General features: G+C 56.8%; 1 protein-coding gene across 1 annotated transcript in view; it reads right to left on the reverse strand.

Annotated features, from left to right (window-relative positions):
* The window catches only part of MAN1C1 (mannosidase alpha class 1C member 1), a 55,874-nt gene that overhangs the window by 7,400 nt on the left and 35,510 nt on the right, over positions 1-12,964 (reverse strand). Inside the window, exons 4-7 of the mRNA XM_066204648.1 lie at positions 8,304-8,419; positions 6,678-6,758; positions 4,681-4,775; positions 1,485-1,608 (exon numbers count right to left, since the gene is read on the reverse strand). Coding sequence (XP_066060745.1) covers positions 1,485-1,608; positions 4,681-4,775; positions 6,678-6,758; positions 8,304-8,419 — 416 coding nt within the window. The remainder of the gene's footprint in view (positions 1-1,484; positions 1,609-4,680; positions 4,776-6,677; positions 6,759-8,303; positions 8,420-12,964) is intronic.

A 12,964-nucleotide genomic window follows, 5' to 3' on the forward strand; every position in this document is an offset into this window, starting at 1 on the left:
TGGCTGCCCCTGGATCCCTGGCAGTGCTCAAGGCCGGGCTGGACGGGGCTTGGGGCACCCTGGGACAGTGGGAGGTGTCCCTGGGGTGGGATGGGATGAGCTTTAAGGTCCCTTCCAAACCCAAATCTGACTCTGACTGGGGATCTGGGAGATGTGAGCAATGCCACGGGTGATTTTTTCCATGATCCTAAGGGAAAGGAGGGGCAGGGATGAGTGACTCACACAGCACTTAAATTCACCGTGTGGTCACTTAACAGTGATGAATTGGGGCCTTTAATTTCAACAACAGACAGTTCCCTTAATACCCCAGAACAGCCAGCACTTAACTCTCTAAAGCCTCCCTTGGTTTCACCCCCATTAAATCCAATAGGCCTTTCCCTTCAGGGACCCAGTTAAATTCCATGCAGTATAAATATTCCATTATAACCTACAGAGCAGCTAATTCGCCCTAAACCTTTTACAAAATCAGACAATTTGCACACCAAAAGCTGGCTACAGGCTTAAGGGGCTTCCAAGGAAGTTGTCAGGCTCCGTGACGTTTACTGGAGTTTAGGAGCTTGCCATATTAATGACAGGTTTGCACAAATGGACTTTAATTCCTGCTAAAAATCACCCAAGTCCCAAGCTGGGAGTTCCTGAGTTGATCTGCTCCTGTGCAGTAATGTCCCCCAGGCTGGGCTGTTGGAGCCCACACCTCCCACGTTTTCCCTCTCCGAGGGTGTCAGGGTGGCTGTGATCCATTTTCTGGGCACACACCAGCCCAGGAGAGTCCATCAGAAAGGTTTTGCCCTTTTCTCTCCACGGGCTTAGGAGGAGAAGAGGAAAATCTCCCAGGCTGGGGACAGAGATTTGACCCTGGCTCAAAATGCCACGGTTTGAACCCAGGACGAGGATGCAATTCTGGTTTTTAGCAGTGCACCTCCAGGGTTTCCTCATCTCTCCCCTCACACATTTCCTCTCCACAGCACTGCTCCCTTTCCTCTCCTCAGCTCCCCCTCCCTGGGAGCCATTTGTCATTATCCCCATCCTCAGGAACCTCAGCCTTGTCTCTTTATTTCCATCACCAGCCTCTCTTTATCTTCCCCAGAGTTTCCTGTTTCCCTTCACCCTGTGCTTTTCCCTCCTGTGACATTCCTTCGCTCATCCCACCCTCACTGCTTCCCATCCCCTCCATCCCAGCTCCACTTTGCTCTCCAGCTTCTTCCTCCTCCTTTTTTCCCCCTTCAGATTCCCTCCTTGTTTCACATCGGACAGACCTGCACTGGACATATCCTGGAAAAAACATCATTTTTAGTGTTTTTTTTTGCCAATCCTGTCTGGTTTTACCCCACTGTGGCTCCTGAGGGATCTGCATCCACCTGATGGCCACACTTTGGCTCTGCCCTTCTCTGGGTAAAACTCCCACAGCTGCACCCACCCTGGGGGGAACAGCCCAGGAGGATGAGGAGGCCAATCCACTGACGCCCAGGCTGGGGGTTACTTGCCTTTTCTGCAAACACCGGGTTGCCAGAGAGCTCGGACAGGTGCAGGAATTCCAGGTGCAAGGTCCCGAATTCTGCCAAGATGCTGCTTCCAGCGGATGCCCAGCCCCAGCTCCAGCTCATGCCGCTGCAAGGAGAGGGAAGGGAGCTCTCAGTGCCAGGAAAGCACAGCCCGGGGAGCCCCTGCCCTGGGCCAGGTGCCTGTGCTGCAGCCCAGGTGTCACCGGGCCGTGGAAAGGACACACACACACATTTAGGACACACACGGGTTTTCAGCAGCAGTCCCAGTGGGATGGAGCTGGGATTTTCCAGACATTCTTTAGGATTTACACTTTAGATTAGACTCCACAAAGAGCTTTTTTTGTTTGTTTTTAAAATTTTGTGGGAGAGGAATCCCTCCCAAACAGCTCAGCTGGAAAACGGCTTTAGAAGAGCACTGCCACCCTGCCCCTCCACAGATATAAAATATCCTATTTTGGGATAAAACATCCTGCTGGTACCCCCAGCTCTGGGCCCCTCTGGGAGCCTGCAGACAGGACAGTGTCCTGGAGGATGCAGGGTTGGATGTCACGACTGCGTCCCAAAGCACCTCAGACGGCCGGTGGCTCCAGTTTTCACCTCCGGGCAGTCAATCCCGGGGAGGTGACAGTTCCCAGGGCCGGGGGAGGGTGGGGGTGACACTAGATGGCGCCGGGAAACTTGGCTGCGAGAGGAGAAGGGTTTGTTGTTTACAGGAGGTTAAAACTAATGATCCTGCTGAGCACCGACAGAAAAAAACAAAACAAAACAAACCCAACTAAATAAAGAAGTTTCCCTGGCTGCGATGGAGAGAAGAGCAGGGCAGGTCCCGCGGTGCGTGTTCTCCCCCAAAGAGGCATTAGGTGGGCGATGCGCTCCCAGGGCTCAGCCCCCGTCCCTGCAGCAGCTTTGGGAACACCGGGGCGGTTCTGGCAGCCAGGTGAGCGTGGCAGTGATGTCGCACTGCTCCAACCTGCCGAGCCTGGGGCTCTGGGGGAGCTGAGCGGCCCCACGGAGCTCTCACACCCTGAAGAGTCAGTTCCCTCCCTGCTTTACTGCTGGACGGCGGCTGGGACAAACACAGCCCCGCGGGCAGAGCGGGGCCGTGTTTGTTGTCCCAGCACCTCGGTGGGGTCACAGAGATCACCAGAGCCCTGTCCTCCCAAAAAACACAGCAGGGATGTGCTGCGGGAGCCCTGGGTCACAGCAAAGCTCCTGGGGAGGGTCTGGAGGGAACAGAGCCCGAGAGCAGCGTGTCCCCGGGTCAGAGAGCAGCCTTGGCTTCCTCCTGCAGGAAAACATTTCTGCAGGCTGCACAAACCGGGCCTGCACGGGCTTGGAACAGCTCAGAGGAAGCTACTGTTTAAAGGACCTTGGCCTCCCAGGGAAAAAAACTTGCCCAGAAGCTCCTTTATCTCCCAGATAAGTGGATCTGAAACGGGGAATCGTTGCCTTCCCCCACGGGGATCCAGAGCAGCGAAAGCGAGTCAGCAGAGAGGCTGGGGGGATGCGGAGGGGAAACGTGGGGGAGCAGAGGGTTTGGGGAGTGAAGGGAAGCAGGGCTGCAGCACACGGACACTGCAGGAGCTGCAGGAGCTGCAGGAGCTGCAGGCTGGGTGGGACAGGACACAGCCACGGGAGACTCAGCAGCACAGAGGGGAGACCAGAGGAAAAGGTGACAGCAAGAGATAAAGGCAGCTGGTCAGGGAAGGGCTGGGGGGTGTCTGTGCTTGGGCCCCCGAAAATGAATGTGCAGAATTGACTCGGTGCCACGGGGGGGGGTTTTGGTTTCAAATTCCCGAACGTCCTCCTTAGCCCACCCCCAGAAGCTGCCACCAGCAGAGGCCCACACAGGCAGCAGGGCTCTCCTCCTTTTGGGATTAGCACATCCCTGCAAGAGCAGAACCGGAGAGAGAATCCCTTGTTGCAAAACTCCTCTGGGGGCCTCGTTCTGGCCCTGATGGTCAGTGTGGTCTCCCAGCCTCACCTCGCCCTCCTCTGCCTCCACACTGAGCAATTCCCTTCCCCTGTGGGTTTGCAGCCTTGGGCTGCTCGCGGCGCTCCTGCAGCAGCTCGGGCTGTGGATGCAGCTGCCTCCATCCCTGCCCCTACATCAACTGACACTCACAGCCCCGAAGGCAGCACGGGGGGCTCTGTTCATTTTCCTCAGCTCTCACTCAAGGTCATCAGCAAAACAATTTGGGAAGGTCTGGGCAGACAGAGGCTGCTTCAATTGTCTCCACAAAGGGCAGGGGAGGGTTTGGCATTTCTGGGAAAGGTTAGTCCGTGCAGAGCCTTTATCAGGCGCAGAGGAAGCAGGATGTGTGTGCTGCACAAAAGGACAATTACCAAAGTGCTGCTGGTGGCTCCAATTTTCCCTGGGATCAGGAGCACATCAGGCAGCTGAGGGGTGACAGTGATATTTGAGCAGCAGCGTGAGCCAAACACTGGGAAATGTTTTGCTTCGCAGAGCCAAGGAGGAGATCTGGGCTAAGGGCTGGATAATGACTTTGGGAGTTTCGCAGGAGGTGAGGATGAAAGGCTGGGTTAACCCACATTTCCTCAGCTCTCATCCTCGGGATTGCTTTGGAGGCATCAGGACCAACAAATCCAAATCTGTGCCTCGCTGGCAGGGAACTGTCTGCCAGGAGAGCCAGGGAGCAGGAGGGCAGCCCCAGCTCGGCCAGACCTTCTGCAGGGATTTACTGAACCATGAGAACATCGCCAACCTCACTTCTGGGGAAGGACAGAGCCTGGCTGAGGGCTGTGTGCTCTGTTCTCCCCCCTTTTCCAGCACCAGAACTGTCAGCCAGTCCCATATTTTTTAAATCCGTTTTTCCTGGATAAATTCACATGCATCTAGCCGGGCACACTGCAAAAATCCGCGCCACGAGCAGACTACAAAATCACCTTTCAAAGAGAAGGAGAGTGAGGAAAATGCTCCTGCAGCAGGGAGCCCTGTCAGGAGGCAGAGGAAGAAACTGCGGACAGCCCCAGATTAATAAAACACGGCTGGGTTTGACCTGAGTCACCTGCAGCCTGTGCCAAGGTCTGAGCTGGCAGAGCAAATGACCTCGAGGAATGTGCTCCGGAGGGGGCAGCTCTGAGGAGCTGCTGCTGCTCCTTCCCAAAAATCCCCAGAACTAAAGAAAGGCAATGCTGCTGAGGACGTGTGCCTTGCCTGCCCAGGTTGATGACTCCACGAGGGATTCCAGTGGGGGTGTTGAAGGCTGGCAGGAGTTTCTCCCCGAGCTCCAGAGCTTTGCTCTTGAACACCTGTTGAAAGGGAGGATAAATATTTGATGAAACGAGTCACCCAGGATTCTCTCCCATCCCCTTTTCCAAACACGTTATAAAACACTGGAAGTGCTGCAGTCTGGGCACCCCCTGTTCCAGGTGTGCTGATTCCCCTGCACACAAATCTGCACCAGAAGCCTCACTGAACTTTGGCATCGCTGAATTTCCTCTAAAATCTGCACTGAACCAGCAGCCAGAGGCTCAGCCTGGACCAGAGCAGCTCACAGCAGCACCCTGTGATCTGAGCTGATCCAAAGTGTGCTCTGCAGATTCTTCCCATTCCCAGCATGGCAGAGAACACGAGGAGCTGAAATGACTGAGCTAAACTCAGAGGAAATCTTTCTGGCCTGAAGCACTGTCAGATTTACAACGGGGGCCTGCCCAGCTCGTGTCACCTCCTGTTGTAAAAACCCTGATTCCCAAAGAAGCATCTTCTCCCTGCAGCTCTCTGCCAAGGGGGCTGGGTGGTTTCATGGCTGAGCTGCTCCTTTCCCACTGGAAAAGCCTCACTTTGGGGCTCTCCAGCCCAACTGCAGCTCGTGCTGGCTCGCAGCACAAAGCAAGCACACAATTATTTTGGGACAAACTGATCCAAGCGCTAATCTTCGCTGCAGAGATTAGTCCCGATCAAGAGAAGCCTCTAAGTGACTTAGGAGATAAAGCACAAGCCTTTTACCTCTAGCCCTGTGGTGGTGGCTCTCCGAAAGGAGGAATTTATTGCTCTAAAAATACGGCACTGAGGAAACCCGAGCTCTCCTGCGGGCTGGCAGACCTTTGATGCTCTCACACGGAAACGGGGGGTTCCTTCCGAAGGGAAGGCAGAGACAGGGACTGGTTTTTGCCTTTCAGCCCGGTGACACTGACTGGGGAAGTGACAGCCCCTGCCCCAGCTGCTGGTGGCACTTCAAGAGGTCACTGCTGGAGTTTTATGGTTTGACGTGGTTTCTTTTTGCTCTGTTGGTCTGAAACCTGTTGAAGTTGTCACTGAGACAGACTCTGAGTCGGGGCACTGAAGTCTTTGAGCGTTTTCCCTGGGGGGGATCACGGAGGGAAGTCATTCCTGGAGCTCATTTAAAACGCAGCTGAAGTGAGAGAGCAGCTCCTGGATCAACGGTGTCACTGTGCAGGAGCCGGCCCACCCTCAGGGCTGGGGCAGCTGAGCTCTCAGGTGGGGCCAGCCCTCCCTAAACTCCCCCTGAGCCAGAGTTCCAGCTCACCAGAGACTCCCAGGGCACAGGAATAATCTCCTCACGTCCCTACAGCTGTAAAATTCCAGCCCAGGCACTTTATCAAACAGATTATGGCATGATGGGGCTGGGGAGGAGGGAGGGGAGGGGAAATGAGATCCTCCTGCTCTGCCCAGGGCTCCAGGGGGATGCACATCCATCCACCCCGGCTCTGCATCCCTGCGCACTGGATCCCGGGAATTCCTGCTCCACAGGGATGCTCAGCTGAGTGTGGAGCACCTGCCCCTCCTCAGCTGCCCTCCTTAGCCCGAGGCGGGAGCTGGGATGATGTCTGATGAAATCTCACCCGACTCGCAAGAGAGAGGAACAAGTACAAAGACAAAGATCCTCAGCAAATGGCATTTCCCCGGGGAGCAATGTGTCCGACTGCAAACGCGGCTTGCTAGAATTGCCCACAGGAGGGAAGAGCTCTGGCAAATGAGCCGTGCACGGTGTGCGCAAGGTAATTATTTGAGGCTTAATTAAGGGAACATTAATGGCGCTTCCATATTCACAAAAACGATGGGTTCAGCCCCTTGTCATGGGGGGTTTGTGTGATGCTCAGGGCAGAGCTGCTGGAGATCTCCTGGGCTGTTCTGGGGACACTCGGGGGGGACACACAGAGGGGACACTCAGGGGGACAGAGGGGACTCACCTCCTCTCCTGTCAGGTAGTAGGTGGCCAGCAGCCCCCCGATGTAGCGGATGTTCACCTCGAACAGCGAAGCTTCTCCGTTCTGCAAAGACACGAGGACAGCCCTGAGTGCTGGCAGGAGCAGAGCCCTCAGCTCCCTGCCCCTCTCCCAGCCCTGCAGGGACAATTATCTCCCAAGAGGGAGCCTGGAGGGAGGAGAAACACCCAGAGTGCCCCACTGATCACCTGGGACAGCACCTGGGTCAGGCAGGGCAGGGCACACAGACACAATCACACAATCACAGGATCTGCTGAGCTGCAAGGGACCCCCAGGAATCATCTGGCCCTGCCCAGACCCCCCAACAATCCCACCCTGGGCACTCCTCTGGGTTGGTCCAAACCCTCCCGGAGCTCTGGCAGCCTCGGGGCCGCGCCCGTTCCCTCTGGGGAAGGATCTTTGCCCAATATCCAGCCCAAACTTCCCCTGACACAACCTCAGCCACATCCCAGCACTCGCTTTCAGGCAGAGCCTGTGGGTCTTGCAGTCCCTGTGCTGCCTTTCTGGACTATGGGAGGCCCCTGGACAGAGGCAATACTGAATTGATTTCCCCCCTGCCTCCCTGTGCTGTGCTCCCTGACTCCACGGATCAATCCACAGCATTCACTCCTGTCTTTACAGATCAATCCATTCTGCAGGCCAAGATTAAAAGCTTTTATGAAATCCAGATAAATTATCTCCCAGTTGATTTTGTCCCTTGTTCATCGATTCAGCAACAGACTGAGACCATTCACCAGATTTATCAGACGTGGGCTGCCTTTTACGAATCCATGAATGGCACTGGTGCCCTCCCAAATGATGCTTCCCTGTAAAGGCAGCTGCAGGCATTGTTCCCGTGGGAGAGCCACTCCTCACAACAACTACACCGGCATTAAACAAATCAAAGTTTAAGCTGCGCTTTGCTTTTGACACTCTCTGCGTGTGGCACTGAGGAGATGCCACCAGCTGGGGATGAGGGATGCAGGAGGCGGCTCAGAGCACGGCCTGGGCCAGAGGAGGGCCAGCAGCCTTCAGGTGCCAGCACTGCTGTGCTGCAGAGCCCCAGCACAGCCCCACGTGTCTGGCCAAGCTGCAGGAGCCCCAGGGAGAAGCACCTCTGGCTGTTTTTAGGGGTGATGCCCTTCCCTCCAAACCCTGGCTCCCTCTGTGCCCCCTCTGTGCTGCTGAGGCGTCACACGAGTCCCAGCAGTGACACCAACAGAGGGCCCAGACAAGGGGAGCTGCTTTACAACCTTCACCTCATTAAATAAGGAAATCTCCTCTTATCGCAGGCAGACATTTACCTGAGATGACACAGAGCTTGTTCTTTGATGAGCAAAATTTCCCTGCAGTGTCTAATAAGGAGTGTCTGTTTCCATAACCCAGACCAAAACACCAGAACCACCAAACGCTGAACCTGACTTTCAGGCAGACACGGCGAGGCTGATCTGGTGGCCCCAGCAGAAACGTGGGGTGACTTCCCCACTGTTCCCCCTGGCCTTGGAAAGAAAGGAATCAGCTGAGTGGTTTCTCCCCCCCCAGAGCTGGTGGGTTCCCTCCCGGGCAGGACGGTGAGGTGACACAGGCAGGCATTCCCGGCAGCTGACTCACCACGTTCAAGTCAAAGCTCTTCTCCACCCACTGCTTGGCTTCCTGGAATTCCTCCTCGAGCTCCATGATGTACAGGGTGTCTAAGGCATCTATCACAGTTGCTCCTCGAAGGCCTCCTGGGTGGCAAAAACACAGAGAGGGATAAAGGCAGAGCTCTGAATCAGCCTGGGGGGCTGGGGCGGGCAGCAGCTCCCAGTCCCAGGGCTGGGATCCTCCACCAGGGCTGCTCAGCTCTGCCACCCTAAATCGGACAGGCCCAATCTCCAAAGGCCAGAAAGAGTTCTGAATTCGGGAAGAAGTCCCCCAGGGAGCAGCTCAGGGCGCACACCTGGAGCCCCCAGTCAGAGCTGCAAGCCTTGGCCTGGTTTGCAGCCCTGCCCTGGCCAAAGGGGCTCAGCAGTTCCAGCCTTGGCCAGTGTTTAGCTGCAAACCTTCCCTCAGCCTCTGTCCAAGCCACTGCCAAGCACAACCCGTGAGAGAACTGGATTTTGTTGTGCAACAGCACCCAGGGCAGGGCTTTGATCCTTCTGTCCTGATGCAGAGTTGGTTTTCTGGGGCACAAATATTTTTGTTCCGTGCCGTGACCAGCAGGGACACAAAGCCCAGCCTCTCCCGGAGGCTGAGACAGGATCCCAGTGAAGCTGGAGCAGAGTGGGTGATTCGGGGACCTTGTCCAGCAGCACATCCCTGTGAGCACACTGCCCGTTCCCCGGCAGGTGGCAACGGGACACACTCAGCTGAAGGGAATTCCAGCCAGGAACTTGGCCCAGTGTGTCATTTGTGTAAGAAATGTCCTGCCGGGAGCTGTGTGACGCACACAGAGCGCAGGGAGGCTCGGCAGGGTGTGCTCAGGCTCCCTAAAACTCCTCCTGACTCCACTCTGCAAAGGCCATCCCGGCCCTGGGCAAGTCAGCCACACAAACCCCACGTGGGGGGCTCCAGGCTGGGACCATCCCCATTAATCCAGGCTCTAGTTTGGGACCATCCCCATTAATTCAGGTTGGGACCATCCCCATGAATCCAGCTCCAGGCTGGGACTATCCCCATGAATCCAGGCTGGGACCATTCCCATGAATCCAGGCTCTAGTTTGGGACCATCCCCATGAATCCAGCTCCAGTCTGGGACCATTCCCACGAATCCAGCTCCAGTCTGGAGCCATCCCAGCCATCCCTCTGGGTGTGGCACAGGCTGAGGCTGCCTCTGCACCGCCTCACACCCCCAGCTCAGCTGAGCCGCATTCCCACCCACCCCCTGGCAGCCCTGAGGGAATCTCTGCCAGCAGAGACTCTTGGATGAGGCGCAGGGTTTGTTTCTGCAGCAGGAGCTCCTCGTTCCACCCCTGTCCCCATCACCTGCCTCTCCACAGCCTCAGGGATTCTCCTGACACTTGTTTCTGTCTGCCTCAGGTCAGTTCTCCTCCTCACTCCCAGCCTTTCAGCTGCTCCCCCAGCCTTTCTCTGCACTCTGCGGTGGGTTTGGCACTCCTGTCACACCTTCAGTGCTACTTCAATTCCAGCTCTGCTTAGGAGAGGCAAACCCAGCTGGCAGCACTGCTGCGGAGGTGAATTGTGCGCCGACAACCCTCGGGCTGCTCTCGCCGAGGGACAAAGGGACTGTGTCGGAGCCCTGCGGCCCAGAGAAGAGCTCAGATCCACCCGCTCCCCCCCTCAGCATCCCCCTCCCCTAGGGAAGGATCCTGCCTTATTTTGTTGATGCTACAAGATTGCAGTTTTGACACTTTTCAGCCAGCCAGCACATCATTGCTTTAATAAAAACCCAAGCAGGACTTTTACTGCTCAACCACAGATTGCTGCCTCTCGGATGCTGTCTGCATCAAAAGCAGGGGCTGTGGGAGAGGAGGGAGGCAGCTGAAAGGGCCTCCAGAAATCCGTTTGTTCCCACCGGCCTGGGAAATGATCGTCCAACTGGAGCCACCTCTGGGAGCGAGGGCTGGATGGAGCCAAACAGTCACTGCAGCAACCGGTGGGCTCCAAAAAACCAGCCGGGGCTGATGTGGGCCTGGAATGCTTGCCAAAAGCACACGAGAAACAACGACGCCACGGCAGGCTGCGCTGCTTTTATCAGCCCGGATGATTCCTCAGTATTAACGATGACGGGATTTTGATACGCTTCCCTGTTGGCAGGGAGAGACGTGACAGCGAGGCAGGGGAAGCATTTCAAACAGGGAAGGAAGGGCAGGGGCACCTGAGGCACAGCCTGTTCCTGTGATATTCTGAGAGGAAGAGCACACCTCAGGGCTCGGCTTAATTTGATGATACAATCAACAAAAGCTTTTCATAACCTGCAGAGAGACAAAGGGGAAAGTTGGATCCGCTCGAGCTAAATGGAGACAAAGAGACAACAAACTGCCCGTTTTCTGGGGTGATTAACTGAAGTGAGAAACATCGCTGGGATTGACAGAGCCTTTTATGTTTTTAGCGGGTCAGGCCTTTGGTGGGTGCATCGCTCTGGGGCCGGGCAGCACGCTCTGCTCTCCTGCCCGTGTGTGACAAAGTGCAGGGCGAACCTCGCTCCCCCGCTGCCTTGTCCTGGTGTCACACCAAACGTTTGTTTGAAATATTCCCTCGCCCTCTGCATCCCCAGAACCTCGGGCTGTGTGTTCTGTACCGGGGCTGGCCCGTGTTTCCTTTCTTCTGCACCGGCTTTGAAGCGGCTGCAAACGCTCAGTGGCTCCTTCTTCCCTGCAGCCTCCGGAGCCCTCCCCAGCCAGGAGAGGGATGGAAAGGCGGCTCCTGCCCCAGGAGAGGGATGGAAAGGCGGCTCCAGACTCAGGAGAGGGATGGAAAGGCGGCTCAGGACTCAGGAGAGGGATGGAAAGGCGGCTCAGGACTCAGGAGAGGGATGGAAAGGCGGCTCCTGCCCCAGGAGAGGGATGGAAAGGCGGCTCTGGACTCAGGAGAGGGATGGAAAGGCGGCTCCTGCCCCAGGAGAGGGATGGAAAGGCGGCTCCGGACTCAGGAGAGGGATGGAAAGGTGGCTCTGGACTCAGGAGAGAGACGGAAAGGCGGCTCAGGACTCAGGAGAGGGACGGAAAGGTGGCTCCAGACTCAGGAGAGGGACAGAAAGGCGGCTCCAGACTCAGGAGAGGGATGGAAAGGCGGCTCCGGACCCAGGAGAGGGACGGAAAGGCGGCTCCTGCCCCTCCTCAGGCACAGGACAAGCCCTGGCTGTGTCTGTCCTCGCCAGGACACCCAGAGAGTCCCTGATCCCCAGCCTGGGACACCTTTGCTCTTCCCCCGTCCCCTGCTCAGAGCAGGACGGAGCCGCCAGGACTCAGCGTGTGCACACCCCAGCACATTCCCTGCGGCACAAACACGCCCCTGACCCCCCCGCCTGCCTTCTTCCACAACCAGCACCTCTCTGCACCTGCACGTTAGGGTGGGAGGGGTGCAATCAGAGGGGAGGCAGCTCGGAACCAAATCAAACCCCTCCCTGCCACTCCTGACTCTTGCTGACACCCTCACCTCGAAATTGCTGCTTTCAGCCTGACTGTGCTTGCTCTGAGGGAGTTTCAAAGTAGGAACCAAGAAACCCTTGGCAGAAACCCCGCTGGAAGTGCCCAGAGCTGGGGGCAGAGGATCTGAGCAGGACCCCACATCTCAGATTGTGCCCGTCTCCACAAACCCGAGTGTGCTGTGAAAACCCCTCCTGATGCTGCCCCAAACGGGCTGGGCTGGGGAGACCTTCACCGGGAGAGGCAGAGTCACTCTGCTGGTCCCAAAAGGGCAGATTAGGGGGATTAGGATCCCCCAAATTGGCAAAGGGACTTTAGGATCCACAGCAGCTCCTCACTGCCCTGTGGGAGAGCAGAGGCACAGAAGCCCAGAGGAGCTGAGCTGGAAGGGCCCCACCAGGATCATCCATTCCCCTCCACTGGGGACCTCAGGAGGAACCCGGCAGCTCTGGGGGCATTTCTCACTCAGTGTCACAGCGGCTGTGGTGACAGGGCCCCTGCCCGAGCTGTCCCCTGAGTGCTGATCAGGGGAGGAGAAGCAGCAGCTGATGGGAGCAGACAAAGGTTCATCTCTCGCTGAGCCCAAGGAGGGCCTGTGCCACCCTGTATTTGCTCTTTTGTGCAGCAGAAGAATGGAGAGAGGAGTGTGGGCAACAAGGCAGCTCTGTTCCTGCTCCCACCCACCCCAGGAGCCCGAGCCCCGCCACAGAGAGCACTAATGAACGTTGACTTAATTAACAGAACGCTGGGGAGAGGCGCTGGGTGGAGAGGAGCTGGCCGCTCTGAGGGTTTGGGTTTTTCTGTGGGAGATGACTCAGGCTCCAGGGAGAAATGAAAAACTTCGGGGTGAGGCGTTCACAGGCTGGGGATCTGCGTGTCCAAGTGCAGCCTCACCTGCACCTGCGCCTCCCAACACCTGAACACGTGGCCCCAAGCACTCACCCAGCACCCAGAGCTGAGCAAATGTCTGGTTTTCCACAGAGGAGCGGCTGTGATGGGAGGGACGCAGAGCGCTGCCTTCCCTCCCTCCCCTCTCCCAAAATAGCCAACGTGGACTGTCACAGGCCAGAGAGGAGACTTGAAGGGCTCCCAGCTGCGAGTCTGCCCCTTGAGAGCCTCAAAAAAAGCTACAAGAGTGACGCTTCAGCAGCCAAGTAGCTCCGAGTGGGGTCTGAAATAGCCTTT

This window comes from Chamaea fasciata, unplaced genomic scaffold (assembly GCF_029207755.1).
Source record: "Chamaea fasciata isolate MVZ Bird 193981 ecotype frontalis unplaced genomic scaffold, bChaFas1.0.hap1 SCAF_26, whole genome shotgun sequence".
Lineage (NCBI taxonomy): Eukaryota > Metazoa > Chordata > Aves > Passeriformes > Sylviidae > Chamaea > Chamaea fasciata.